General features: G+C 48.0%; 1 protein-coding gene across 4 annotated transcripts in view; it reads left to right on the top strand.

The window, feature by feature from the left end:
• The window catches only part of TRAP1 (TNF receptor associated protein 1), an 83,087-nt gene that overhangs the window by 42,331 nt on the left and 15,483 nt on the right, over positions 1-25,273 (top strand). For all 4 annotated transcript variants that reach the window (XM_064295491.1, XM_064295488.1, XM_064295489.1 and 1 more), the window contains exons 6-15: positions 2,504-2,664; positions 4,992-5,101; positions 5,811-5,884; positions 6,431-6,586; positions 8,059-8,179; positions 8,786-8,855; positions 20,526-20,673; positions 22,338-22,523; positions 22,969-23,107; positions 23,724-23,809. In XM_064295491.1, coding sequence (XP_064151561.1) covers positions 2,504-2,664; positions 4,992-5,101; positions 5,811-5,884; positions 6,431-6,586; positions 8,059-8,179; positions 8,786-8,855; positions 20,526-20,673; positions 22,338-22,523; positions 22,969-23,107; positions 23,724-23,809 — 1,251 coding nt within the window. The remainder of the gene's footprint in view (positions 1-2,503; positions 2,665-4,991; positions 5,102-5,810; positions 5,885-6,430; positions 6,587-8,058; positions 8,180-8,785; positions 8,856-20,525; positions 20,674-22,337; positions 22,524-22,968; positions 23,108-23,723; positions 23,810-25,273) is intronic.

The following is a 25,273-nucleotide window of genomic DNA, read 5'->3' as shown; positions in this document are numbered from 1 at the left end:
TCTTGTTTTGCTCCATTGATATGTGTGTGTCTTTCCCTCACCAACATGACACAACCTTGAGTCTGTACCTACATAGTAAATCTTGAAAACAGGTGGAGTGATTCCTCTGTATTTTTTCTCACTTTATTTTTTATTTCACTATTGTTTTAGGTATTCTAGCTCTTTGCTTTTCCATATAAATATTGGAATAATCTTACCTATATATATTTAAAAAGAAAAAAACACCTGCCAAGATTTTGGTAAGAATTGCATTAACCCTATATATTAATTTGGGGAGAATTGACATCTTTACTCTGTTGAGTCTTCCAGTCCATGAACATGGTATGACTCTTTAACAGAACTATGTCTACATTTGTCTGTGACTGCTACTGATATTTATGTAAGTACATGTGTATTTTATACTGTAGAGAGGCACCTGGTTGTAGTGGAGAAAGCCTGGGCCTTCTCATCTAGCATGTGGAGTAATGGTACCTGTCTCTTAGGATTATGAGGAATAAATAAAGAAGACGAGTAAAGCACTGTCTTAGTCACCTACTGCTGCTGTAACAGAAGTACCACAGTGGGTGGCTTTAAATAACAGGGATTTATGGTCTTAGTTTTGGAGGCGAGATGGCTGAATCAGGGCACTGGTTCTAGGGGAGGTCCTCCCTTGTCAATAGTCCCAGGAGTTCCTTGGCATTCTTTTGCTATTAGGTGGGTCTTGACGTGGTGTCTGTCTTCCCCCATGTGTGTCTCTGTGTCCATTCTGCTCTTTTTATAACTCAGAAGTGATGAGGTTTAGGACCCACTTTACTCTGGTATGACCTCATTAATACAACAAAGAAGACCCCTATTTCCAAGCAGGGTCACATTGACAGGCACCAAACCAAAATCCGTTGCTGTCAAGTCGATTCCAACCCATAATGACCCTATAGGACCTAGTACAGCTGCTCCCATATGGTTTCCTAGGCTGCAGTCTTTACAGAAGCAGACTGCCACATCTTTCTCCCATGGAGCGGCTGATGGGTTCAAACTGCTGACCTTTTAGTTAGCAGCTGAGCACTTAACCACGGGTTCCATGTTGACAGGCACAGGGGTTAGGATTTCAACACACATTTTTGGGGACACAGTTCATACCAAGCACCTAACCTAGGGGCATGCAGTAGGTGCTGCAGCTGTTATTGTACACGCCGGTGGCTGATGTTTAATTTTCGTGCTTCTCTATGATACTCAGTTCCCATTTTCAGTCATCAACTCTGGCTGTGTGGAGTTCCCTCACCTGTGTGTCACTGGCCATTTAAGTAATTTCCAGCTTTTCATATTATCAGTAATGTTGCTATGAGATTCTTTGGACATGCCACATCTGTTTAATCTTTTGTGTTACTTCTTACACTATATCTATAGGATTCAGATTCTTAGAACAAAGGCCCTGGAATGTTTTTGTGGAAGGGAGGACAGCCTTACCTCAGGAATCTTCAGCCTGGGCTCCATCAGGGCCCTTCTTCCTCCTTGTTTTCTTGTTCCTTTTACTTTCTTTTGCCTGTGCTCATTCCCAGGTATCCCCCTTTCCTTGGGGGAGCCCTAGTTGCTCCCCACTCAGTGCCCCAGATAAGGTGTGTTCTCTGGGTGGTGTTCAAATGCATTATCCCCAAGCAGCCCTTGCTTTCATCCTTCTCTCCTGGCTGGAACACCAGGCAGAGTGGAGCTAGCCATCTCCCCTTACTTCTGGCCCTGACCCAGCTTGCGATTCAGTGTCAACCCTCGCCCCTCTGTACCCTTCTTTCTCTAGCTCAGTGGGGTGATCTCGGAGGGTGGAATGATGGAGAGGACAGAGGAGGGGAAGGAGAAGGGCCCAGGCAGCAGGGAGGAGGCTGGCCAGGACGGGGACGGTGGCTGCCCTTTGCTCAGTAGGAGCTCCAGTACAGGGTTCTGCCTCTGCTAGCTCAGCCTCAGGAGGCTGCTCCCCGTCCCCCTTCATCTACCTCAGTGTCTTCTTCCCAGGAGGGGGATGTCTTCTTCCCATGAGGGGGACTGTGAGCACAGCCAGCTTTCCCAAAGGGGCTGTTCTAGGGCTCTCATGAGTCCTGCCGTGGACCTAGGTGCTGTTAGAGTATCACGGTGGACCCTGCAGGGGCATGCGGTGATAGGGCAGGGGGTCCGCATGGGTCTGCATGGCCCCACACAGCACTCCTCTGCTGCTTCGACCCCGCCCTGCTGTGCTCCCTCCCACTGAGTGCTACGTGTCCACGCCAGCCCAGAGGCTGCTGCCCCTTTGCTTTCCCACCCCCGGCACGTGTGACCCAGGCCTGCACCTGCTTTACTTGCAGTTGATCAGGCAGAGCTGCGGCATTGTGAACCAAACCCACACTGCTCCCCTGCTGCCCAGCTGGGTGGCCTTGGGCAAGTCACGTGACCTCTCTGACAGGCTCTTTACAGTGGGATATTTGCCTGGGAGGTGCTAGCTCTTACAGAGAGTTAGGATTCCCTGGGAAGGACGCCTCCTGACCGGCCTCTGTCACTTCAGGCCTTCCTGGACACGCTGCAGAACCAGCCTGAGGCCAGCAGCAAGATCATCGGCCAGTTCGGTGTGGGCTTCTACTCCGCCTTCATGGTGGCCGACAGGGTCGAGGTGTTTTCTCGGTTGGCAGCCCCAGGGAGCCCAGGCTACCAGTGGTTTTCGGATGGGTGAGTGAATGAGCATAGTGGCCCACACCATGTCCCTGTGGGCACTCGCAGCCAAGTGGGGGATTCAGCTGGAACAGCGCCGCGTAATCTGGGGGGCACTGGGCCTTCCTTTGCAGGTGCAGAACAGTCTGCACTCTAGAGATGTCAGCGTCTGCTCTTGACATCCCCCCACACAGTCCGTGTGCTTGTGTGGGGCCACCTGGCTGGTCCCAGTAATTATGCCCACGAATATCAGGCCACCCCAGGGTGCACTCCTGGGTTTAACTATGTGGCTTTGCCATTGGCCCCTCCTGGTGTTCCCATGTCCTGGAGCTGGCCTCCTCCAAACTCTGCTCTGTATGAGCTCACTCTGGTTCCTCTCAACCACGAGTTGTTATCTGACCCCCTGGCCACCCTCACCACTCTCACGGGGAACAGAAATCATCTTCCACCAACCCTTCCCTGAGCACACCCTCACTGCTATCTCAGGGAGGAGGGGTAGACATCGTTGTCTTCCTCCAGCCTCTCTCCACACACACCTGGGGAGTTTTCTCTCAGAATTTGTTTTGTTCTCTAATATCCACTTGAGACATTTATTACACATCGATCAGGTGGAGGTTCCCCAAAAATCTCCAGACCGAATTTGAGGAGAACGGTACCTAAGCCAAATTCAAGCATTTATTCCTATAGGCCCACAAAATTTACTTCTGAAATACACCTTCCCTGATGTGGCCTCCTGTCTGCCACTGTGGTCCAGCAGCACGGCCCACGATGACAGGGCTGGCCAGAGCGCAGCTTATCCCCTCTGAGTGGAAACTTAGCTAGCTCTTCCATGTCACTCTACAATAGCTGTGCCCAAAGCAAATTGCCAGGGCTTTAAACCAGTTCTTCCTGGTTCGGTCATGGCTGACAGAGTGACACCGGAAGGGACCTGAATTTGTAAAATGTGGGTATACCGGAACAGTAACCAAAATGGGAAAAACTACAGGTCAATGCCCTGCTTAATCTCCCTCTTAGAAAACAAGGGCATTGTGTGCATTGCATAGCAACCAAATCTCTTGACTAGCAGAGTTGGAACCAGCTGTGGCCTGCTCAAAGATGTCAAAGATGGCAGCTGACCACACTGCTTTGAATATGTGTTCCTCTCCACAGTCCTGGCAATAATCCAATCTCCTGCATCAGGCCCTTGAAGGGGCTCACTATGCTTCTTCTGAACCTCCTGTTCCAGGGCTTTGACCTGTAATTTTTCCCATTCTCATTATTGTTCTGATATACCCACATTTTATAAATTCCAGATCTGTTCCGATTTTGCTGTGTTACCGTGACTGAACTGGGAAGAACCAGTTCAAAGCCCTGGTAAATTGGTATCCATGGGGCCCTATATGGGTGTCTTAGTCATCTCGTACTGCTATAACAGAAATACCACAAGTGAATGGTTTTAATGAAGAGAAGTTTATTTTTGCACAATAAAGTAAGCTAAAAGTCCAAATTCAGGGTGCCAGCTCCAGGGGAAGGCTTTCTTTCTCTGTCGGTCTTTTCATCAATCTTTCCCCCAGACAAGGAGCTTCTCTGTGCAGGGACCCTGGGTCCAAAGGACATGCCCTGCTCCTGGCACTGCTTTCTTGGTGGTATGAGGTTCCCAACTCTCTGCTTGTTCCCTTTTATCTCTTGTAAGGTAAGAGATAGTAGAGGCCACACCCCAGGGAAACTCCCTTTATATTGGATCAGGGATGTGATTAGTAAGGGTATTATAATCCCACCCTAATCCTCTTTAACATAAAATTACAATCACAAAATGGAGGACAGCCACACAATACTCGGAATCAGGGCCCAGCCAAATGGGTACATACATTTTTGTGGGGATATAATTCAATCCATGACATGAGTATGCTCTCTTGAACTTCTGAAGTGGTCTTTCTGTTCTCAGGAGGTACCCAGCCTCTGCCAGAAATTAAAAAAAGCCTAGAGTTAAATGCCTCTGGCATCTGCCCTGTCCTCTTCCTGGCCCCCTGGTGTCTGCCCTTTCCCTTCCTGGGCGCTTCCGGAGGTGTGTGGCCCCAACATTCCTCTGACGCTCCTGGCCTGTTTAACCTCAACACCGAGCCCTAGAGGTTCTCCCGGTGAGCAGGCGGTGGCCATCTGTCCCCATGTGGAGGCGGTCACTGTCCATAGTAGGTCTGGTGGCTTGAGGGGCTCTGCTGGGCCAGAAGTGGAGGCACTTCCTGTTTCCCTTTTTGTGTGCGGGTGTGGGGTCTGCCTTTGGAAATCCCAAGAAGAGCGACTAGGCCTGCTGCTCGAGGGTTTGTGTGCAGCAATGTGTGAGCTGGCCTTCCTTTTCTCCATCTTAGCTCTGGAGTGTTTGAAATTGCCGAGGCTTCTGGAGTCAGACCTGGAACCAAGATAATCATCCACCTCAAGTCAGATTGCAAAGAGTTTGCTGTTGAGTCCCGGGTTCAAGGTGAGAGGGAACCTTGCCAGGTCAGCTCTGGGTGGGTGAGCGGCTCGTATTGGATTCTGCTCCCGAAGGCCGCGAGCGGGGGACACTGAGGGCAGAGCGGGGCAGCCTGAGCAGTGCAGGGCGGTAGGGCCTGGGCTCCGTGTGTTTGGCTATTAGGTTGGTCCAGGACAGAATTCCTACTGGCTCTTCCCAGTGGATGAGAAGGTAAGTCTCATCAGCAAAGGGCCAGGTGTTCCTTCTTCTTTCAGTAGAACTTTGTTGTTGTGAACCGGTGGTTATAGCTTTTATGCATTTATGGACCTACCTGTGTTGTAAAGTTTTGCTGGGCCCCCCACCCCTGCCTTCCGTGGTGGCACAGATGGACATGTCCTGCCAGCCTAGGCCCACTGACAGCTAGGGAGGTGGCTCCCTGGGGGGCGTTTTCTCTCCGTGTCTTGCGGGGGGCTGATTGGAGACACTGTGACCGACTCAGGTGAGGCCTCAGGGATGTAGTGGGCTCTTGTTTGATTCCATCCCCGGGAGATGGGCAGGGCAGGCACGGCTCCCTGCGGTGCCTTGGCCTCTGTGCCTGTGCAGGGCCACCGCTGGCTGTGTCCTTGTCCTGGAGCTGTGCAGGGGCGTTCCCGGCATGCGATATTCGCCTCTGGAGCCGACCTCAAAGACATTTGTCTCCAAATTGTCATTTGCTGCATTTGTTTATCTCTTCCAGATGTGATAACAAAGTACAGTAACTTCATCAGCTTTCCCGTGTACCTCAACGGAAGGCGCATGAACACCCTACAGGTGAGCCCCGGGCAGCCGGAGGGCCTGCACCCAGCAGGGGGCAGAGGTGAGAGGGGGGCCTGGTGCCCGTGGAGGAGGGGGCAGAGGTGAGAGGGGAGCCCGGTGCCCATGGAGAAGGGGGCAGAGGTGGGAGGGGCTTCTTCCAGAATCAAGGATGGAGGTGCTCCTTGTGGAGGGACAAGATCTGTGGGTATAGGCAGGGTCACCATCTCCTGTACCCTAGCCAAACGCTAGGCAGACATGGCTTGGATCGTGATACCTGTGCTGGGATGGGGTGCTGTACCCAAGAGCCTTCTGTGCATCTTTTCTCTACCTTCCCAGGCCCTTCATTCCAAGAAATCCCACATGAAGGGGATGGGGTGGTACAGAGCTAGAGCGGGCAGCTGCAGGCATGAGGGCACTTGGCCTGAACACATTGCTGGGATCTGAGTCACTGCCAGGCGCCAGTCGATGCCGTTGTCAGGATTGTAGATGTCAGCACCTTTTCGCACATGTGGCTGTTGGAGGCAGCATTTGAGCTTGTGTCCCCATGGGTCTCGACCACAGGCCATATGGACAATGGACACCAAGGACGTGGGTGAGTCGCAGCATGAGGAGTTCTACCGCTATGTCACCAAGGCCTATGACAGGCCCCGCTACACGCTGCACTATAGGACCGATGCACCCCTCAACATCCGCAGTATCTTCTACGTGCCAGAGATGGTGAGACACCTAGGCAGCCAGTGAGGCCTGTGAGGGGTAGGGCCAGACCTCAGGGAGAGTGAAGCATTGTGGGCAGGGCCCAGATGCCCAGGGAGTCTGTGAGGCATGTGAGGGGTTGGGCCAGGGAGACAATGAGACATGTTCGGGATGGGGGAACTACAGGGAGACAATGATGCATGTGGCGGGGGCAGGGCCGGGGAGACAGTGAGGCACGCGGTGAATGGGGCCCAGATGCCCAGGGAGATGGTGGGGGTTCGGGGCCTGGGAAGACAGTGAGGCACATGGGGGGTGGGGCCCAGGGAGAAGGCAGTCTCCTGAGAAGTGTCCGTTCAGGGCACAGGTATCCTAGAGAAAACATGCTGCTAGATGGGAGACCACAGTTTTCTAACCGTATGTGGTCACAAGCCATGTGAGGGCATGTTTAAGTGATGTCACGCCTGGGCTCCGGAGCTTTAGTGAGTGGAATGCTGGCTTGGGGTGGTATGAGGGCCTCCCAGGGCAGGAGCCCTGTCCTCTGAGGCGCTCTGGAAAGGGTGCCATGGGCGAGCAGAGGCGCCAGGATGCTCTGCATGTCACTGCTTGTCCTTCCCTTTAGACTTCGCACATCAGAGGCTCTGATGAGTCCTGCGATCAGGAGGTCCACTCAGGGTGGTACCACACTTTCCCGACTATTTGTCTGCAACTCTTCTAATGTCCTACACTTAACCATTTTCCACTTTGGAAAGAGCTACTCAGATCCTCACTACTCAAACTGTGGTCCCTGCAGTGGCTTCTCCTCTCTCAGACCTCGCCAGCCCTCTTAAGCCAGAGTCTAAATTCTGACAAGACTCCAGGTGATTGCATGCAAGTTTTTTGCCACACTGATCTGGGGTCGGGGGGATTTCTGTAAAGGGCTGGAGAGTACATATTTTCAGCTTTGAGGCTATACAGTTGCAGTAGACAACACACAAATGAGTCAGTGTGGGGTTATGCTGCAATAAACTTTATAGACACAGGTAATTGAATTTCATAATTTTTACGTGTCATGAAATACTACCCTTTTGAATTTTTTTTTCCTCAACATTTAAAATTGTAAAAATTGTTTTTAGCTCACAGTGAATTTGGCTTGTGGGCTGTAGTCTCCTGACCCTTGACATACGGGGAGGTTGTGCCTCAGGGCAGGAGGACATGCTCAGCTTCACTGTTTCTCCTCCATGGAGCTGGGTGGCTGGGTTGGGAAGGGTGGCAGCTGCTCAGAGAAGCCTATCAAGGCCATGTGGGGCTGTCGTGTGGGGTCAAGCAGGATGTCCTCCCAGCTCAGAGCAGATGTGGGCAGGGAGGGAGGAGGGCTGGTCAGGGCCGCACTGTTCCCTCCCTCTGAGTGTGTCACATGGCCCTGGCAGCCTCAGGCCAGCTGGGATGGCTGGCCTTCTGTAGTCCTGTGGTTGAGGTGACCTCCGCCCCACATCTGACCGGCCTCTCCTTGCCCACAGAAGCCGTCCATGTTTGACGTGAGCCAGGAGCTAGGCTCTAGCATCGCCCTCTACAGCCGCAAAGTCCTCATTCAGACCAAGGCTGCTGACATCCTGCCGAAGTGGCTACGCTTCGTCCGAGGTACGGGTGGACGCTTTGCTGGGGGCCAGCTAATGGGCCTACTGACTATGGCCTTACAGTACCTTGCCAATCTTGGTCTCAGATAATTCTAACAAGTTGGGTCAGGGAACTGGTTTAGGATTTTTTTTTTTTTTTTGTACTTTATTAAAGGATTTTGCATTTAAACCTTTGTCTCATGTTAGCAGACAAAGGGGCAAAATATCCATGATGTATTTGTGATTTTTAACATAAAATCTAGGCTGTCATAAAACAAAACAGAAAAAACCCTCAGAACCCAGGCAGTCATTTTCAGAGTATCAAACTGATCCTGAAACCTGAGAGACTGCTCCCTGGCAAAGCCATGCAGCCCTATAGCTTTCCTGATTCCCGTGTATCGTCTTCACGTACCAGGCTGTCTGCACAGACTAGAATGCAAGCAGGCCGTAGTGAAACCTCAGGAGATATCTAAGACCCTCTTCCCTGCTTGTCCTTCCTGCTTCGCTCACACCCACACCTGGTCTGCTTTGACAGCCTGGCTGACAGGGTGAAGGGCCAGTCAGAATGGGAGGAGCTGGTAGGGTGGTTGTAGGCCGGGCCCAGGGCATGTGACACTCCTTGTCTCACTAGGTGTGGTGGACAGCGAGGACATCCCCCTGAACCTCAGCCGAGAGCTCCTCCAGGAGAGTGCACTCATCAGGTAAGTGAGGGGAAGGCCCCTCTCCTCATCAAGGCCCTGGCAGAGTGCTGGGTTAGGTTGTGCCTCAGGAGGCCCGGACCCCTGAGGAGGCAGGGCCACCAGGAGCTGATGGGGCCCAGGCCTGGGTCCCTGAGGCACATAAAGTCCTTGAGCAACTTAATCCATGACCAGAACAATCTGGGAACTGCGGGTCACTTCTGTGGCTGGAGTCTAGAAATGGGGAAGGCTCCAGGGCCAGACTGGGTCAGGCCACCCCCAGCCATGCCTTGGACAGGCGCCAATGGCCCCTGGTGGGGCGGCACTTCCTGCTGTGGCGACAGCTTGGGTGGTCTGTCTACATCTCCGACCCCCAACTCCAATTCTAGGCACACTAGTCTTACTAAAAATTTTAACTACTAGCTTTTTTCCCCCTAATAAAGTAACGGCTAAGTGAAGGACACAAAAACCACCTGTGATGCTAACTCACTGGTAACCGTTGTGTACCTTTTAGGGTGTAGGAGGTGGGCAGCCTAAATGGGGCAGGTTCTAGACTTAGCGTGTGGGGTAAACAAAGTGGAGCTGCCCATAAAATACAGCATGCCATGCTGAGGTGCCGTCCCGGAGCCTCACATGGTAGCTTGCAGAGAGTTCCGCACCCAGATCTCCTCCATTGGATGGATTGCACCTGCTTGAACGGAGCACCAGATGAGATCACTGGTTTGAGCCAGTGTTCTTTCATTCACTCACTCCGCCCCGAGGGTGGTGAGGTGCTCATGCTGGGGTAGGAACAAAGTAAGTCTCTCCTCTCGTTACTTGGGGCAGCAGCTTGTCTGCAGATGTGGCGGAGGACAGCTACCTGCTGAGCAGAGTTCCTACACAACAGAAAAGTGGGGTGTACCATACAAAGGACATTCTTCCTGAGCCCTCTGAGAGTGAGTTGTTAACCCAGTGCCCCATCTTACCCGGTGTGTTAGGGTATTTCCAACAAGCAAGGGCATTCTCGTCGCTACAGCACAGCCGCCAAAGTTGGGAAATTAACACTGAGACGCTACTACCACCACCTAATCCTCACACCCCATACAAGTGCCTTACCTGTCCCTCTAATGTTTTTTTACAGTAAAAGGACCAGTCCAGAGTCACGCATTGCTTTTATTGGTATCATAGCAATTAAAGTCTTCCAATCCATGAACATAGGATGTCCTTCCATTTATTTATTTTTTGTTAGTTGCTATTGTGTTGGCTCTGACTCATGGCAACCGGATGTACAACAGAATAAGACGTTGCCTGGTCCTGAGCCACCTTCACAATTGTTGGTGTGCTGGAGTCCATTGTTGGAGCCACTGTGTATTTTAAGTGACTTCCACTATTGGAGGCTCGTCTTCTAGCACTTGTATCGGACAGTATTCTCTTGTAATTCATAGGGTTTTCATTGTTAATTTTTGGAAGTAGAAGGCCAAGCCTTTCTTCCTAGTCTGTCTTAGTCTGGAAGCTCTGCTAAACCTGTCCACCATGGGTGACCCTGCTGGTATTTGAAGTACTTGCGGCATAGCTTCCAGCATCATAGCAGCACACAAGACACCACAGTATGACACAGTGAGAGATGGGGGGAAGGGGGTGGTCGTTTATTTAGGCCCTGTGGTTAAGAGCTTAGCTGCTAATGGGAAGGTTTGCAGTTTGAACCCACCAGCCACTCCATGGGAGAAAGATGTGGCAGTCTGCTTCTGTAAAGATTACAGCCTTGAAAACCCCATGGGGCAGTTCTACCCTGTTCCGTCGGGTCACTATGAGTCGGAATCAACTCGATGGCAGTAGTTGTGTTAGGTTAATTTCTTTCAGCAGTGTTTTATAGTTTTCAGTGTACAAGACGTTCACCTCCCTGGCTAAATTTATTTCTAGGTATTTTACTCTCATAGGTGCTATTGTAAATGGGATTGTTTTCTTCATTTCCTTTTCAGATTGCTCATTGCTGATGTTTAGAAACGCAATTGATTTTTGTTTGTTGATCTTGTACCCTGCCACTTGGCTGAATCTATTTATTAGCTCTAGGGGATTTCTTGTGGATTTTTTTTGAATTTTCTGTATATAGGGTCATGTTGTCTGCAGATACAGGTACTTTTACGTCTTCCTTCCTAATTTGGATGCCTTTTATTTCTTTTTTTTTTGCCTGATGGCTTGGCTAGAATGTCCAGTACAACACTGTATAGCAGTGGTGAGCGTGGCCGTCCTTGTCTTGTTCCTGATTTGGGGGGAAAGAGTGCACTCTCTCCATTGAGTATGATATCGTCTGTGGGGTTTATATAAACGTCCACTTACACGGGTGCTCACCTTGCCCTGGTCCACCCAGGGCTGAAGGACTGACTTGTTTGGGATGGGGGAGCGGAAGAGGAAAAGCTGGATGAATTTTAAACATCATTGTTCCCTACCCTGGATTATTAAGGAACTACATGGCAGTTTAACTTTTTTAAAGAAAGGACAGTTATTAAGAAGAAAATAAAAAATACCCCTAATAAAATTGCTCATAATTTTATGTAATGCTGTGGGAAGCGTCCTGACCCATAGAATCCCAGTTTTGCAAAATTCTAGTGTGCATATCATGTGATCAGTACAGGTCCCAAAGTCTAGAGTGCAGGCATGTGTGCAGCGTTGGTCCTGGCTGTGAGCACTGAGTGTGCAGGGTAGCACGTGTAGTTTGTGCAGGCACACTCAATGTGCGTGGTCATTTTTCCAAGTTGAGAATTGTTTTTCTTTCAGCACAAGCACTTTCTCTCACTAAGGATTGTCAGGGAACATGGGTACGAGGGCCATCTGTTTCTTTTACCCTCTTCTCTCCTGTGGAGCATAGAGGTTATTCACAATCTGGCTGTTCCATGGGTGGCAGGGAGAGCCTGGCCGTGAGACTCTGTGGCTCTGACCCCCTCCTGAGGTGCAGTTCCTGCTACTGGAACCACCAACTTAAAGGGTAGGGGCGTTTTCAAAGCTCGTGATGAAGCCGTCAACTAATAGGTTCTTGTCAAGCAGACTAGCAAATTGAAGTCAGCCAGACACAGGGTTGGAAGAGCAGAAAGGTTTATTCACAGTTTGCAAATTGGAAGACAGGCAGAGTCTCGTGACCTAAGGCTGCCAGCTCCCTGAACCAGGACAGATTTGCTCCCCTTATAGGCAGTGACATACAAATGCATGAACAGTGAGGGGAGGATTTTCAGTCTTGTAATGCTTGCGCAGTCCACATAATTTTAGTGAATGGGGTTTTGTGCATGGCTGTAAAAATACTGCGCACAGCCCTGAAAAAATGGCGATGGCTCGCTCCTGCCACCCCAGGAAGGTCATATGGCAGGTAGATTTGGAGTCAGTGTGCCTGTGCCTTGGCCTCCTGCCAGGAGAAAAAACCTGGGGATTCGACCAGTCACGGTGAAGTGCTGTTAAAGTTGTAACAAAAGGCGGGGCCGAGATGGCTGACTAGGTAGAAGCTACCTCAGATCCCTCTTGCAACAAAGAATAGGAAAAACAAGTGAATCGATCACATACATGACAATCTACAAACCCTGACCATCAAACACAGATCTAAAGAGTTGACCTGAGTGACAGAGACTGAGAACGAACAACCACAGGGAAGCAGCGACTGTTTTCGGAGCCTGGAGCCAGCATCCCAGTCAGGAAACCTTGGCGCCGGGCTTTGGACTGGGTGCAGGGGAGCTGAGCACGGCATCCTGAGACGGCACAAACACGGGGCGCAGCCCTAGCCCCCAGAATTGACCTCGGGGGAAGCCAAGCCAGTGCACACAGGCAGCGCAGCGACGCGGCTGACAGAAGGAGAAGTCACCGGGAGGCAGCGACTGGTTTTGGAGACGGGAGTGCCACGTCCCAGCCAGGGAACCTTGATGCTGGGCTTTGGACCGGGAGTGGAGGAACTAACTGCGGCTTCTGAGACAGCGCAAGCACGGGACGTGGGCCTGACCCTCAGGGGCAATCTCTACCCAGCCAGCGCACACAGTCGACTTGCTCCCCCCTCGGGGATCTCAGATAAAATAGTCATCCCAAGCAAGATAAGTAACTTTGTCTATATTCCGGGGTGCTACTCTCTCCTACTTATCTGAACCCACCCCTCCCCTTCCCAGGTGGCTTCATTAACATTGGAATTTCCTGAGCCAGAGAGTGAACTGCTTGCGGTTTTTCTTTCTTTTTGGTCTTTTCCTAACCCATTCTCCTGGCCTGAGAGAAGCAGCTACAAAAAACCCAGGGACCAAAAATCCTTGCCTAATTGGACTAAACACACAGAACCAGCTCCAGCCAAGCATATGTGATCCACAGTCTTAGGCTTTCATCCCTACAGGGAACAAGGTGGCTATTATAATGCAGAGGCATTTGCGATAGGGATCTGACTGTAATTGTTTTAGCAGATTACTGGAAAGACAGGTTTCCCAGGTCTGATATCTCTGTGTATTCAACAGAGCCCTCACTGACCCACAACAGGGAACTGAGGGCTGAAGCTCCCCCTAGACCACCTAGCCTCCTGCCTTAAGGGTCTAAGGAGGGTGACACCTACCAATCTGTAGAGGTACCTGCATTGGGGGCCTAAGGTACAGCTGCAGAGCCCACCCAACAAAGTGCTTTAGGAATAGAGGGGGAAGCCTGTCAGCATCCTGGCCCCCCCCCCCAGAGTGTGAACCCCCTGCTGCTACGAGAATCTGGTGCACACAGCTATCACCACTATTTCTCTAGGTGGATAGGTGACAGTCTGCTCCACACACTTGATGACCCAAAATCAGATTCTACTCAAGAATAGTGAATGGACTCAGGCTTATATATCTGGTAACAGCCCAGACTAGCTGGTAATAGGACGTAAGTGATTCAAGGGCTACAACAATCAAGACAGCGCAGTCTGGTAGCCCATCTACGTATATTGAAAGAAAACAAAACAAGATAAGACTCAGTGAGCAAATATAGAATAAATCACTACAATATCTTAGTGATGGCTCGGAGACAGCAGTCGATATCAAACCACATAAAGAAGCAGACCATGATTGCTTCTACAACTCCCCAAACTAAAGAATCAAAATCTTTCCCAAATGAAGATACAATCCTGGAATTGCCAGATACAGAATATAAAAAACTAATTTACACAATACTTCAAGACATCAGGGATGACCTCATAAATGAAATAAGGCAATCTACAGAAAAAGCCAAGGAACACACTGATAAAGCAGTTGAAGAACTCAAAAAGATTATTCAAGAACATAGTGGAAAAATTAATAAGCTGCAAGAATCCAAAGAGAGACAGCATTCAGAAATCCAAAAGATTAACAATAAAATTACAGAATTAGACAACTCAATAGGAAGTCAGAGGAGCAGACTTGAGCAATTAGAATGCAGAGTGGGAGATGTGGAGGACCAGGGAATTGACACCAATATAGCTGAAAAAAAATGAGATAAAAGAATTAAAAACAATGAAGAAACGTTAAGAATCATGTGGGACTCTTATCAAGAAGAATAACTTGCGTGTGACTGGAGTCCCGCAACGGAGGGATATCAGAAAACACAGAGAAAATAGTTGAAGATCTGTTGGCAGAAAACTTCCCTGACATCATGAAAGACGAAAGGATATCTATCCAAGATGCTCATCGAACCCCATTTAAGATTGATCAAAAAAGAAAATCACCAAGACATATTATCATCAAACTTGCCAAAACCAAAGATAAACAGAAAATTTTAAAAGCAGCCAGGGAGAAAAGAAAGGTCTCCTTCAAGGGAGAATCAATAAGAATAAGTTCAGACTACTCGGTAGAAACCATGCAGGCAAGAAGGGAATGGAATGACATATATAGAGCACTGAAGGAGAAAAACTGCCAGCCAAGGATCATATATCCAGCAAAACTCTCTCTGAAATATGAAGGCGAAATTAAGACATTTACAGATAAACACAAGCTTAGAGAATTTGCAAAAACCAAACCAAAGCTACAAGAAATACTAAAGCACATTGGTCAGAAAACCAATAATATCAGATACCAGCACAACACAAGGTCACAGAACAGAACATCTTGATATCAGCTCAAATAGGGAAATCACAAAAACAAATTAAGATTAATTTTAAAAAGAAAAAAACACTTAAAACAGGGAATCATTGAAGTCAATATGTAAAAGCTCACAATAATCAAAAACAGGGACTAAATACAGGTGGCACAGAACTGCCATATGGAGAGGGATACAAGGTGATATAGGACAATACAAGTTAGGTTTTTGCTTAGAAAAAATAGGGGTAAATATTAAGGTAACCACAAAGAGGTATAACAACTCCATAACTCAAAATAAAAATCAGGAAAAACATAACAACTCAGCAAACACAAAGTCAAATACTATGAAAAAGAGGAACACACAATTTACAAAGAAAAACGTCTCAGCACAAAAAAGTAAGTGGAAAAATGAAATTGTCAACAACACACATATAAAGGCATCAAAATGACAGCACTAAACATATACTTATCTATAATTACGCTGAATGTAAATGGACTAAATGCACCAATAAAGAGCCAGAAAGTCTCAGACTGGATAAAGAAACACGATCTGTCTATATGCTGCCTACAAGAGACACACCTTAGACTTAGAGAAACAAACTAAAACTCAAAAGATGGAAAAAATATATCAAGCAAACAATAAGCAAAAAAGAAGAGAAGTAGCAATATTAATTTCTGACAAAATAGACTTTAAAGTTAAATCCACCACAAAGGATAAAGAAGGACACTACATAATGATTAAAGGGACAATTGCCCAGGAAGATATAACCATATTAAATATTTCTGCACCCAATGACAGGGCTGCAAGATACATAAAACAAACTTTAACAGAACTGAAAGGTGAGATAGACACCTCCACAATTATAGTAGGAGACTTCAACACACCACTTTCAGAGAAGGACAGGACATCCAGTAAGAAGCTCAATAGAGACACGGAAGACCTAATTGCTACAGTCAACCAACTTGACCTCATTGACTTATACAGAACACTGCACCCAACTGCTGCAAAGTACACTTTTTTTCTAGCGCACATGCAACATTCTCTAGAATAGACCACATATTAGGTCATAAAACAAACCTTTGCAGAGTCCAAAACATTGAAATATTACAAAGCATCTTCTCAGACCACAAGGCCATAAAAGTGGAAATCAATAAGAGAAAAATTAGAGAAAAGAAATCAAATACTTGGAAACTGAACAATACCCTGCTCAAAAAAGACTGGGATACAGAAGACAGTAAGGAGGGAATAAAGAAATTCATAGAATGCAACGAGAATGAAAGTACTTCCTATCAAAACCTCTGGGACACAGCAAAAGCAGTGCTCAGAGGCCAATTTATATCGATAAATGCACACATACACCAAGAAGAAAGAGCCAAAATCAGAGAACTGTCCCTACAACTTGAACAAATAGAAAGTGAGCAACAAAAGAATCCACCAGGCACCAGAAGAAAACAAATAATAGAAATTAGAGCTGAAGTAAATGAAATAGAGAACAGAAAAACAATTGAAAGAAGTAACAAAGCCAAAAGCTGGTTCTTTGAAAAAAATAACAAAATTGATAAACCATTGGCCAGACTGACTAAAGAAATACAGGAAAGGAAACAAATAACCCGAATAAGAAACGAGATGGGCCACATCACAACAGAGCCAACTGAAATTAAAAGAATCATATCAGATTATTACAAAAAATTGTATACTAATAAATTTGCAAACCTAGAAGAAATGGATGAATTCCTAGAAAAACACTACCTACCTAAACTAACACAATCAGAAGTAGAACAACTAAATAGACCCATAACAAAAAAAGAGATTGAAACGGTAATCAAAAAACTCCCAACAAAAAAAAGCCCTGGCCCAGATGGCTTTACTGCAGAGTTCTACCAAACTTTCAGAGAAGAGTTAACACCACTACTACTAAAGGTATTTCAAAGCATAGAAAATGACGGAATACTGCCTAACTCATTGTATGAAGCCACCATATCCCTGATACCAAAACCAGGTAAAGATATCACAAAAAAAGAAAATTACAGACCTATATCCCTCATGAACATAGATGCAAAAATCCTCAACAAAATTCTAGCCAATAGAATTCAACAGCATATCAAAAAAATAACCCACCACAACCAAGTGGGATTTATACCAGGTATGCAAGGCTGGTTTAATATTAGAAAAACCATTAATGTAATCCACCATATAAATAAAACAAAAGACAAAAACCACATGATCTTATCAATTGATGCAGAAAAGGCATTTGACAAAGTCCAACACCCCTTTATGATAAAAACTCTCAGCAAAATAGGAATTGAAGGAAAATTCCTCAACATAATAAAGGGCATCTATACAAAGCCAACAGCCAACATCACTCTAAATGGAGAGGGTCTGAAAGCATTTCCCTTGAGAATGGGAACCAGACAAGGATGCCCTTTATCACCGCTCTTATTCAACATTTTGTTGGAGGTCCTAGCCAGAGCAATTAGGCTAGACAAAGAAATAAACGGCATCCGGATTGGCAAGGAGGAAGTAAAATTATCTCTATTTGCAGATGACATGATCTTATACACAGAAAACCCTAAGGAATCCTCCAGAAAACTACTGAAACTAATAGAAGGGTTTGGCAGAGTCTCAGGTTATAAGATTAACATACAAAAATCACGTGGATTCCTCTACATCAACAAAAAGAACATCGAAGAGGAAATCACCAAATCAATACCATTCACAGTAGCCCCCAAGAAGATAAAATACTTAGGAATAAATCTTACCAAAGATGTAAAAGACCTATAGAAAGAAAACTACAAAGTACTACTACAAGAAACTAAAAAGGACCTACTTAAGTGGAAAAACGTACCTTGCTCATGAATAGGAAGACTTAACATAGTAAAAATGTCCGTTCTACTAAAAGCCATCTATACATACAATGCACTTCCGATCCAAATTCTAATGACATTTTTTAATGTGATGGAGAGACAAATCACCAACTTCATATGGAAGGGAAAGAAGCCTTGGATAAGTAAAGCATCACTGAAAAAGTAGAAGAAAGTGGGAGGCCTCACTCTACCTGATTTCAGAACCTATTATACAGCCACAGTAGTCAAAACAGCCTGGTACTGGTACAACAACAGACACATAGACCAATGGAACAGAATTGAGATCCCAGATACAAATCCATCCACATATGAGCAGCTGATATTTGACAAAGGCCCAGTGTCAGTTGGGGAAAAAATTGTCTTTTTAACAAATGGTGCTGGCATAACTGGATATCCATTTGCAAAAGAATGAAACAGGACCCATACCTCACACCATGCACAAAAACTAACTCCAAGTGGATCAAAGACCTAAACATAAAGACTAAAACGATAAAGATCATGGAAGAAAAAATAGGGACAACCTTAGGAGCCCTAATACAAGGCATAAACAGAATACAAAACATAACCAAAAATGACGAAGAGAAACCAGATAAGTGGGAGCTCCTAAAAATCAAACACCTGTGCTCATCTAAAGACTTCACCAGAAGAGTAAAAAGACCACCTACAGATTGGGAAAGAATTTTAAGTTATGACATCTCCGACCAGCACCTGATCTCTAAAATCTATATGATTCTGTCAAAACTCAACCACAAAAAGACAAACAACCCAATCAAGAAGTGGGCAAAGGATATGGACACGCGCTTCACTAAAGAAGATATTCAGGCAGCTAACAGATACATGAGAAAATGCTCTCGATCATTAGCCGTTAGAGAAATGCAAATTAAAACTAGGATGAGATTCCATCTCACTCCAACAAGGCTGGCATGAATCCAAAAAACACAAAATAAGAAATGTTGGAGAGGCTGCGGAGACATTGGAACTCTTATACACCGCTGGTGGGAATGTAAAATGGTACAACCACTTTGGAAATTTATCTGGCGTTTTCTTAAAAAGTTAGAAATAGAACTACCATACAACCCAGAAATCCCACTCCTCAGAATGTACCCTAGAGAACTAAGAGCCTTCACACAAACAGATATATGCACACCCATGTTTATTGCAGCTCTGTTTACAATAGCAAAAAGCTGGAAGCAACAAAGGTGTCCATCAACAGATGAATGGTTAAATAAATTGTGGTATATTCACACAATGGAATACTACACATTGATAAAGAACAGTGAGGAATCTGTGAAACATTTCATAACATGGAGGAACCTGGAAGGCATTATGCTGAGTGAAATTAGTCAGAGGCAAAAGGACAAATATTGTATAAGACCACTATTATAAGATCTTGAGAAATAGTATAAACTGAGAAGAACACATACTTTTGTGGTTATGAGGGGGGAGGGAGGAAGGGTGGGAGAGAGTTATTTACTGATTAGTTAGCAGATAAGAACTACTTTAGGTGAAGGGAAGGACAGTACTCAATACACGGAAAAAAAAAAAAAAACACGGAAGGTCAGCTCAACTGGAGTAGACCAAAAGCAAAGAAGTTTCCAGGATAAACTGAATGCTTCAAAGGTCAGCGGAGCACGGGCGGGGGTTTGGGGACTATGGCTTAAGGGGCTTCTAAGTCAATTGGCAAAATAATTCTATCATGAAAACATTCTGCATCCCACTTTGAAATGTGGTATCTGGGGTCTTAAATGCTAACAAGCGGCCATCTAAGATGCATCCATTGGTCTCAACCCACCTGGATCAAAGGAGAATGAAGAACACCAAGTTCACAGGATAACTATGAGCCCAAGAGACAGAAAGGGCCACATGAACCAGAGACTTACATCATCCTGAGACCAGAAGAACTTGATGGTGCCTGGCCACAACCGATGAGTGCCCTCTCAGGGACCAGAACAGAGAACCCCTGAGAGAGCAGGAGATCAGTGGGATGCAGACCCCAAATTCTCATAAAAAGACCAGACTTAATGGCCTGACTGAGACTAGAGGAATCCCGGCGGTCATGGTCCCCAAACCTTCTGTTGGTCCAGGACAGAAACCATTCCCGAAGACAACTCATCAGACATAGAAGGGACTGGACAGTGGGTTGGAGAGAGATGCTGACAAAGAGTGAGCTACTTGTATCAGGTGAACACTTGAGACTGTGTTGGCATCTCCTGTCTGGAGGGGAGATAGGAGGGTAGAGAGAGTTAGAAACTGGCAAAATGGTCACGAAAGGAGAGACTGGAAGGAGGGAGCGGGCTGACTCGTTAGGGGGAGAGTAAGTGGGAGTATGGAGTAAGGTGTATATAACCTTGTATGTGACTGACTTGATTTGTAAACGTTCACTGATAGCTTAATAAAAATATTATTAAAAAAATAAAGCAAAACGTAATGCCACACAAAAAAAAAGTTGTAACAAAAATGTAGTAAGAGTAGACTTTTCTGAAAAATAACTATTATGGGGTGGGGGTGGTTAATAACCCTTAATAACCATTTCATGATGGCCTGCTTCAGCGATGCTGTGGCTGATGGCCTCCAGGAGGGGATGTCATTGATGTTCCTTCCTGTGGGGGGCACACTTCACTCTGCCAACCCTCCTCCTCTGGGTTTGCCAAGGGTTGTTACCCCTTTTGGTTTTAAATCTTTTTCAGTTTAGCCAATAGTGGTATGTTGTTTTTTTTACTTACCAGTTATTAGTGAGGCCGAACTTTTTTCATGTGCTTCTGGCCATCTGTGTTTCATAGAATTGCTTGCTGATGATAACTGCGTTTTTGTTCTGTAGGAAACTCCGAGATGTTTTGCAGCAGAGGCTGATAAAGTTCTTCATGGACCAGAGTAAGAAAGACTCTGAGAAGTACGCGGAATTCTTTGAAGACTATGGCTTATTCGTGAGGGAAGGCATCGTGACCACCACTGAGCAGGAGGTCAAGGTAGGGCTGGGCCTTCCGGCGGCCTGACTTGGGGCCACAGATGGAGGAAGCTAGACATGAGGATGCAGTTGGCACCCTGGGCATTGCTCCACAGGCTTGGCTGATGGGGCGTCTTGACTCTGTGTGTCCCAGTGCTCCGCAGGAACCATGCCTTAACTATGTGGATGGACCTTGCCGCCCTCCAACCCCTAATAACCAGAGCTGGAAGGACGTAGATATGCACTGTCTCTTCTCGGACCCGTCATACTTCAAAGGCTCAGGCCACAGTGGACGATGCAGCTTCAGGCACAAAAACTGAGAGAGAGGCTTTGGAATTTCAGTCTTTCCTTTCTTCCATTCTCACTGGTGTTTGGAGAAGTGAAGCTTAGCCACTGCTGTGTCCACTCGCCACTTCTTGTCTTTTTCCGCTTTTACAGGCAGAAGCAGTTTCAGTTTCCATTAATTTCTTTTTTTTTTTTTTTAAGTTACAGAACTTGTGTTTTGTATGACGAAGGGCCTCTGGTTCCAAGTCAAGCTTTACATCACTGGACTTTCACAGGGCCACAGGTCTGAGACATTGTCCAGAGCTTGTCACACACCTAGAAATTTCAGGATACTTCTCAGATTCATGTGTTAATCTCCAAAACTCCAGGAACACTATTTAGTGACTTGCTTTAATTGAATCTTTCAAAACATTCAACATTGTTAACTTAGAAACACTGATAAGTATTCCTTTTTGCGCTCATCTTCATTGTTTTACAAAATTTAAGTAATGTATTCACTATCACAAGGAGCCCTGGTGGTGCAGTGATTAAGCACTTGCTGCTAACTAAAAGGTGGGTGGTTGGAACCCACCAACCACTGCTCAGGACAAAGATGTGGTAGTCTGCTTTGGTAAAGATTACAGTCCAGGAAACCCTATGAGGCAGTTCTGCTCTGTCCTGTAGGGTTGCTATGAGTTGAAACGGCAACAGGTAATTACTATCACAAACACGCTGCCATGGCCAGTTTGGAACGGACCCAGAGGCCTGTGGTGAGGTGTGTCCAGCTCTTTGGAGTAGAGGGCGGGATGACACAAGCCTGGGTTCCCTTGGCACAGCACGCTGTGGGTGGTGGGCATTTCACTCCTGCACGAGGTGGTCCACCTGCTTGTAAGAGAACAGTTAAGAGAACGGGCATTTCACTGTTCTGGTGATGCCGTCAACAGGATAAAGCTCGACCAGAACCTTTTGCGTGGTGGGGCCAGAAATGAACATGCGAACGCTGTGGGGACGTTGGATGAGAGACATGGGGTGCCCAGGGGCAGGGCTCCATCACCAGCAAGGAGGAGGGCGCAGGGTCCAGGAGCGGGCTGCCTCGGGCAGGACCTGTCTGTCCCAGGACTGTGGTGCACAGCTTGCCCAGAAAGCCGCTCACTGGAGGCCTCTCCCCATACTTTTGGGACCGAACAGGCAGTGCACAGCCTGTCCTGACAGTGCTCAGTTGTCCACCATGGCTTCTAGAGCCAGTCCAAGGCCACCCCTGGTCAGCTGCCCGGCCCCACGCAGATGTGTTCCTGGCTTCCAGGGCTGCTGCCTGTGCTGCCTCTGTGGCAAAGCATGTGTGTCCAGCCCAACCCCTGTAGGGTGACTTTCCCAGCATGGCTAGAAGGAGCAGCCACATGCCATCTTTCTGTCTATCTGCAGGAGGACATAGCAAAGCTGCTGCGCTATGAGTCCTCAACCCTGCCCGCGGGGCAGCTGACCAGCCTCGTGGACTACACCAGCCGCATGCAGGCCGGCACCCGCAACATCTATTACCTGTGTGCGCCCAGCCGGCAGCTGGCTGAGCACTCGCCGTACTATGAGGCCATGAAGCAGAAAAACATGGAGGTGGGTGGACTCTCCAGGCAGGGCTGCACATCGTCTTAGCCCCCAGAGCCATGCAGAGAACCCAGCAGAGTACAGCCCTCTGAGGGGAGTGCCTTGAATCTCTTATGCCTGTGCTCAGTGTAAGGTGGCTGAAGGTGCCAAGCCACAAGTTGCCAATAGTGAGTTCACAGACACAGAGGTCTCACTGGGGTCTCTCTCAGGTGGGACGTGGTTTCTTTATGAGCAGTAGAGTCAGGGTATCTGCTAAGACACAACCAGCTGTCCTCAGGCCATCTGGTCAACCAGTGTGGTCCCCGTGTCCCAGGAACTCAGCATCCTATTGCATCCCCATGGGGCTCCCTGGGGTGTGGGGCTGAGCTGCTGCCCTCTCCCTCTTCGGGCATCCCTCCCTCCTGTTATGGGGGCACTCTGGCCAGGCCGGTCCTAACCTTGCAAACATTCCCAGGTTCTCTTCTGCTACAAGCAGCTTGATGAGCTTACCTTGCTCCATCTGCATGAGTTCGACAAGAAGAAGCTGATCTCTGTGGAGACAGATATTGTCATCGATCACTACAAGGAGGAGAAGTTTGAGGACGGGTCCCCAGGTCAGTGTCCTTCCTTCCCCTAGACCCTGTGCAGTACCTGGGGCCCAGGACCACCGTGGCTGCCCTGGGGCTGGTGGGCTGGCGGGGGGGACACTGCGGCGGTGTGCCTCTGGCCTGTGGTGCATTTATATGGGGGCTGTCCCAGTCATATGGGGCCTCTGACCAGAAAGAGACAAGAAGCTGTTTGTAAACGTCTTCATGGTTCATGGAAAATGCTTCCCTGCCTAGACCCCAGGGTTCTCCCCGTGGTCCTTCCAGTGTGGCTTCCCGAATTAGCCTGAACTTCCTAAGAGAATCAAAGATAGTCTTCCTACAGCCCTTACGTGGGCTGCAGGCAGGCAGAGTGTCTTTGAGAGGTTCTACTTCTGTCTGCTTCAGTTTAGATGAAAAGCATTTTTGGTGGCTTTGTCTTTTTGGTGGGTGGACAGTTATGGTCAGAGAGCCAGGACGGGGCTTTGCATCAGGGTGTGGGTGCTTCAGGTCCCATAGTTACTGTGGTTGTGTTGCCTGGTGTGGGCCGTGGTTGGGGGGTGGGGGTGGGGGTGGTCGTTGGGTGGTCGTTTGGGGGGGATTGTGAGCGGTGGCATCCAGGCTGACACTCACTGCTCCTCTGTAGCTGATGAGCGCCTGTCAGAGAAGGAGACTGAGGACCTGATAGCCTGGATGAGAAATGCACTGGGGTCACACGTCACCAACGTGAAGGTGAGGTCTCCTGTGCCCGAGGTTGGTGTACTCAGTGTGCAGGAGACAGACACACTGCTGCTCATCAGCACACACATGCAACACAGGCTGCCCAGGAGGGTTGCTGAAGTGGGAAGGTGGAGTCTGCCTCACCATTCCATCCACTTTGTGGAGAACATTAGAGGCAGAGCAGACGAGGGCCTGGGGGCCTGGTGGAGGCAAAGGATCGTCCTGGGTACAGAGCTGCTAGGAGGTGCAGTGGCTAGAGACATGGGAGACTCAAGAGAAGGAATGACCCGTCCTAGACCCCAGACAGGGCACTAATCTGGCTTGGGTGCTAATGGGGTTATGGGTGCTTGAGAGAGCTAAGGCCTGCTGGTCTAGCTGCATTGCTAGGCCTGAGCATCCAGCTCAGGGCCACGTCCAGGAGTGGCCCAGGAGAGGCAGGTGTGCCTGGTGGGGTGACAACAGAGGAAGATGGACTCGGGGTCCACAGGAGATGGTGGCATGGCCCCTGGAGGCTGTAGGGCGGGACCCCAGGAGCTGAAGAGCAGAAGTAGCTGGCAGGAGCATCAAGAACCACATGTGCAGATGGGGTTTCATTACTTAGTGCTCTTCCAGAGTGTTTTAGTTAAATACAAATCACAACTCGGCTAAACCTCAAATCATTACCTACAAGGTGGGTGAGATCATCACCCCCATTCCAGGATGCAGTCCCACGGCCAGGCACCACCACGCCAGGCTGTGGTGCCGCTGGTTCCCGGGCTCCCTCTGCCACTGGGGATCAGGAGGCTTAGGGCCTGTGGGTGAGTGGAGGGCAGGCTGCTCACAGGAACAGCCCTGACTGGTTCTTGGGAAGAGGTGCCCCTGACAAAATAGGGCCATAGCAGCCTGAGGGCTCAGACCAGTTGGTGGACGGGGCTGAGGCCAAAAAGAGGCCCCATGGACAGGCCCACCTAGTGGGGGGCCTGCGGACATGGGCGCCAGTCTTTGGAGTTCTTAGAGAGGTGGTGTAGAGCTTAGTCATAGGCCACATGACAGAGCTTTGATGGTAACTGACAAATTAGAACCTAGCGACTCTGGGGAAGGCATCCCTGTCTTAGTCTCCTTGTGCTGCTCTAACAGACACAGGCGGGCAGCTTTGACACACAGGGATTTATCGTTTAGGTGTTTATGTATTTTATTTAGGAGGCTGGAAGTCCAAATTCGGGGCACGGGCTTTAGGGTAAGGCCCTTGTCTCTTTCTCAGCCTCTGTTCCTGGGTGATCTTCATGTGGCTTGGCATCCGTATTCTCCATCTGCTTCCTTGCTTCTGTGCCTAATCTTCTATAGCGCATAAGTGATTGGCTTAAACACACCCTACACTGATATGGCCTCGTAAGCATAAAGAAAATCTTATTTTCAAGTGGGATTACACCCATAGGCATAGGGGTTAGGATTTATAATACATATATTTAGGGGACACAATTCAGTCCTTAACAGTGG

The sequence above is a fragment of the Loxodonta africana genome, chromosome 12 (assembly GCF_030014295.1).
Source record: "Loxodonta africana isolate mLoxAfr1 chromosome 12, mLoxAfr1.hap2, whole genome shotgun sequence".
Classification (NCBI taxonomy): Eukaryota; Metazoa; Chordata; class Mammalia; order Proboscidea; family Elephantidae; genus Loxodonta; species Loxodonta africana.
The sequence above is the reverse complement of the archived record's forward strand: the minus strand, read 5'-3'. Positions and strand labels throughout refer to the sequence as shown.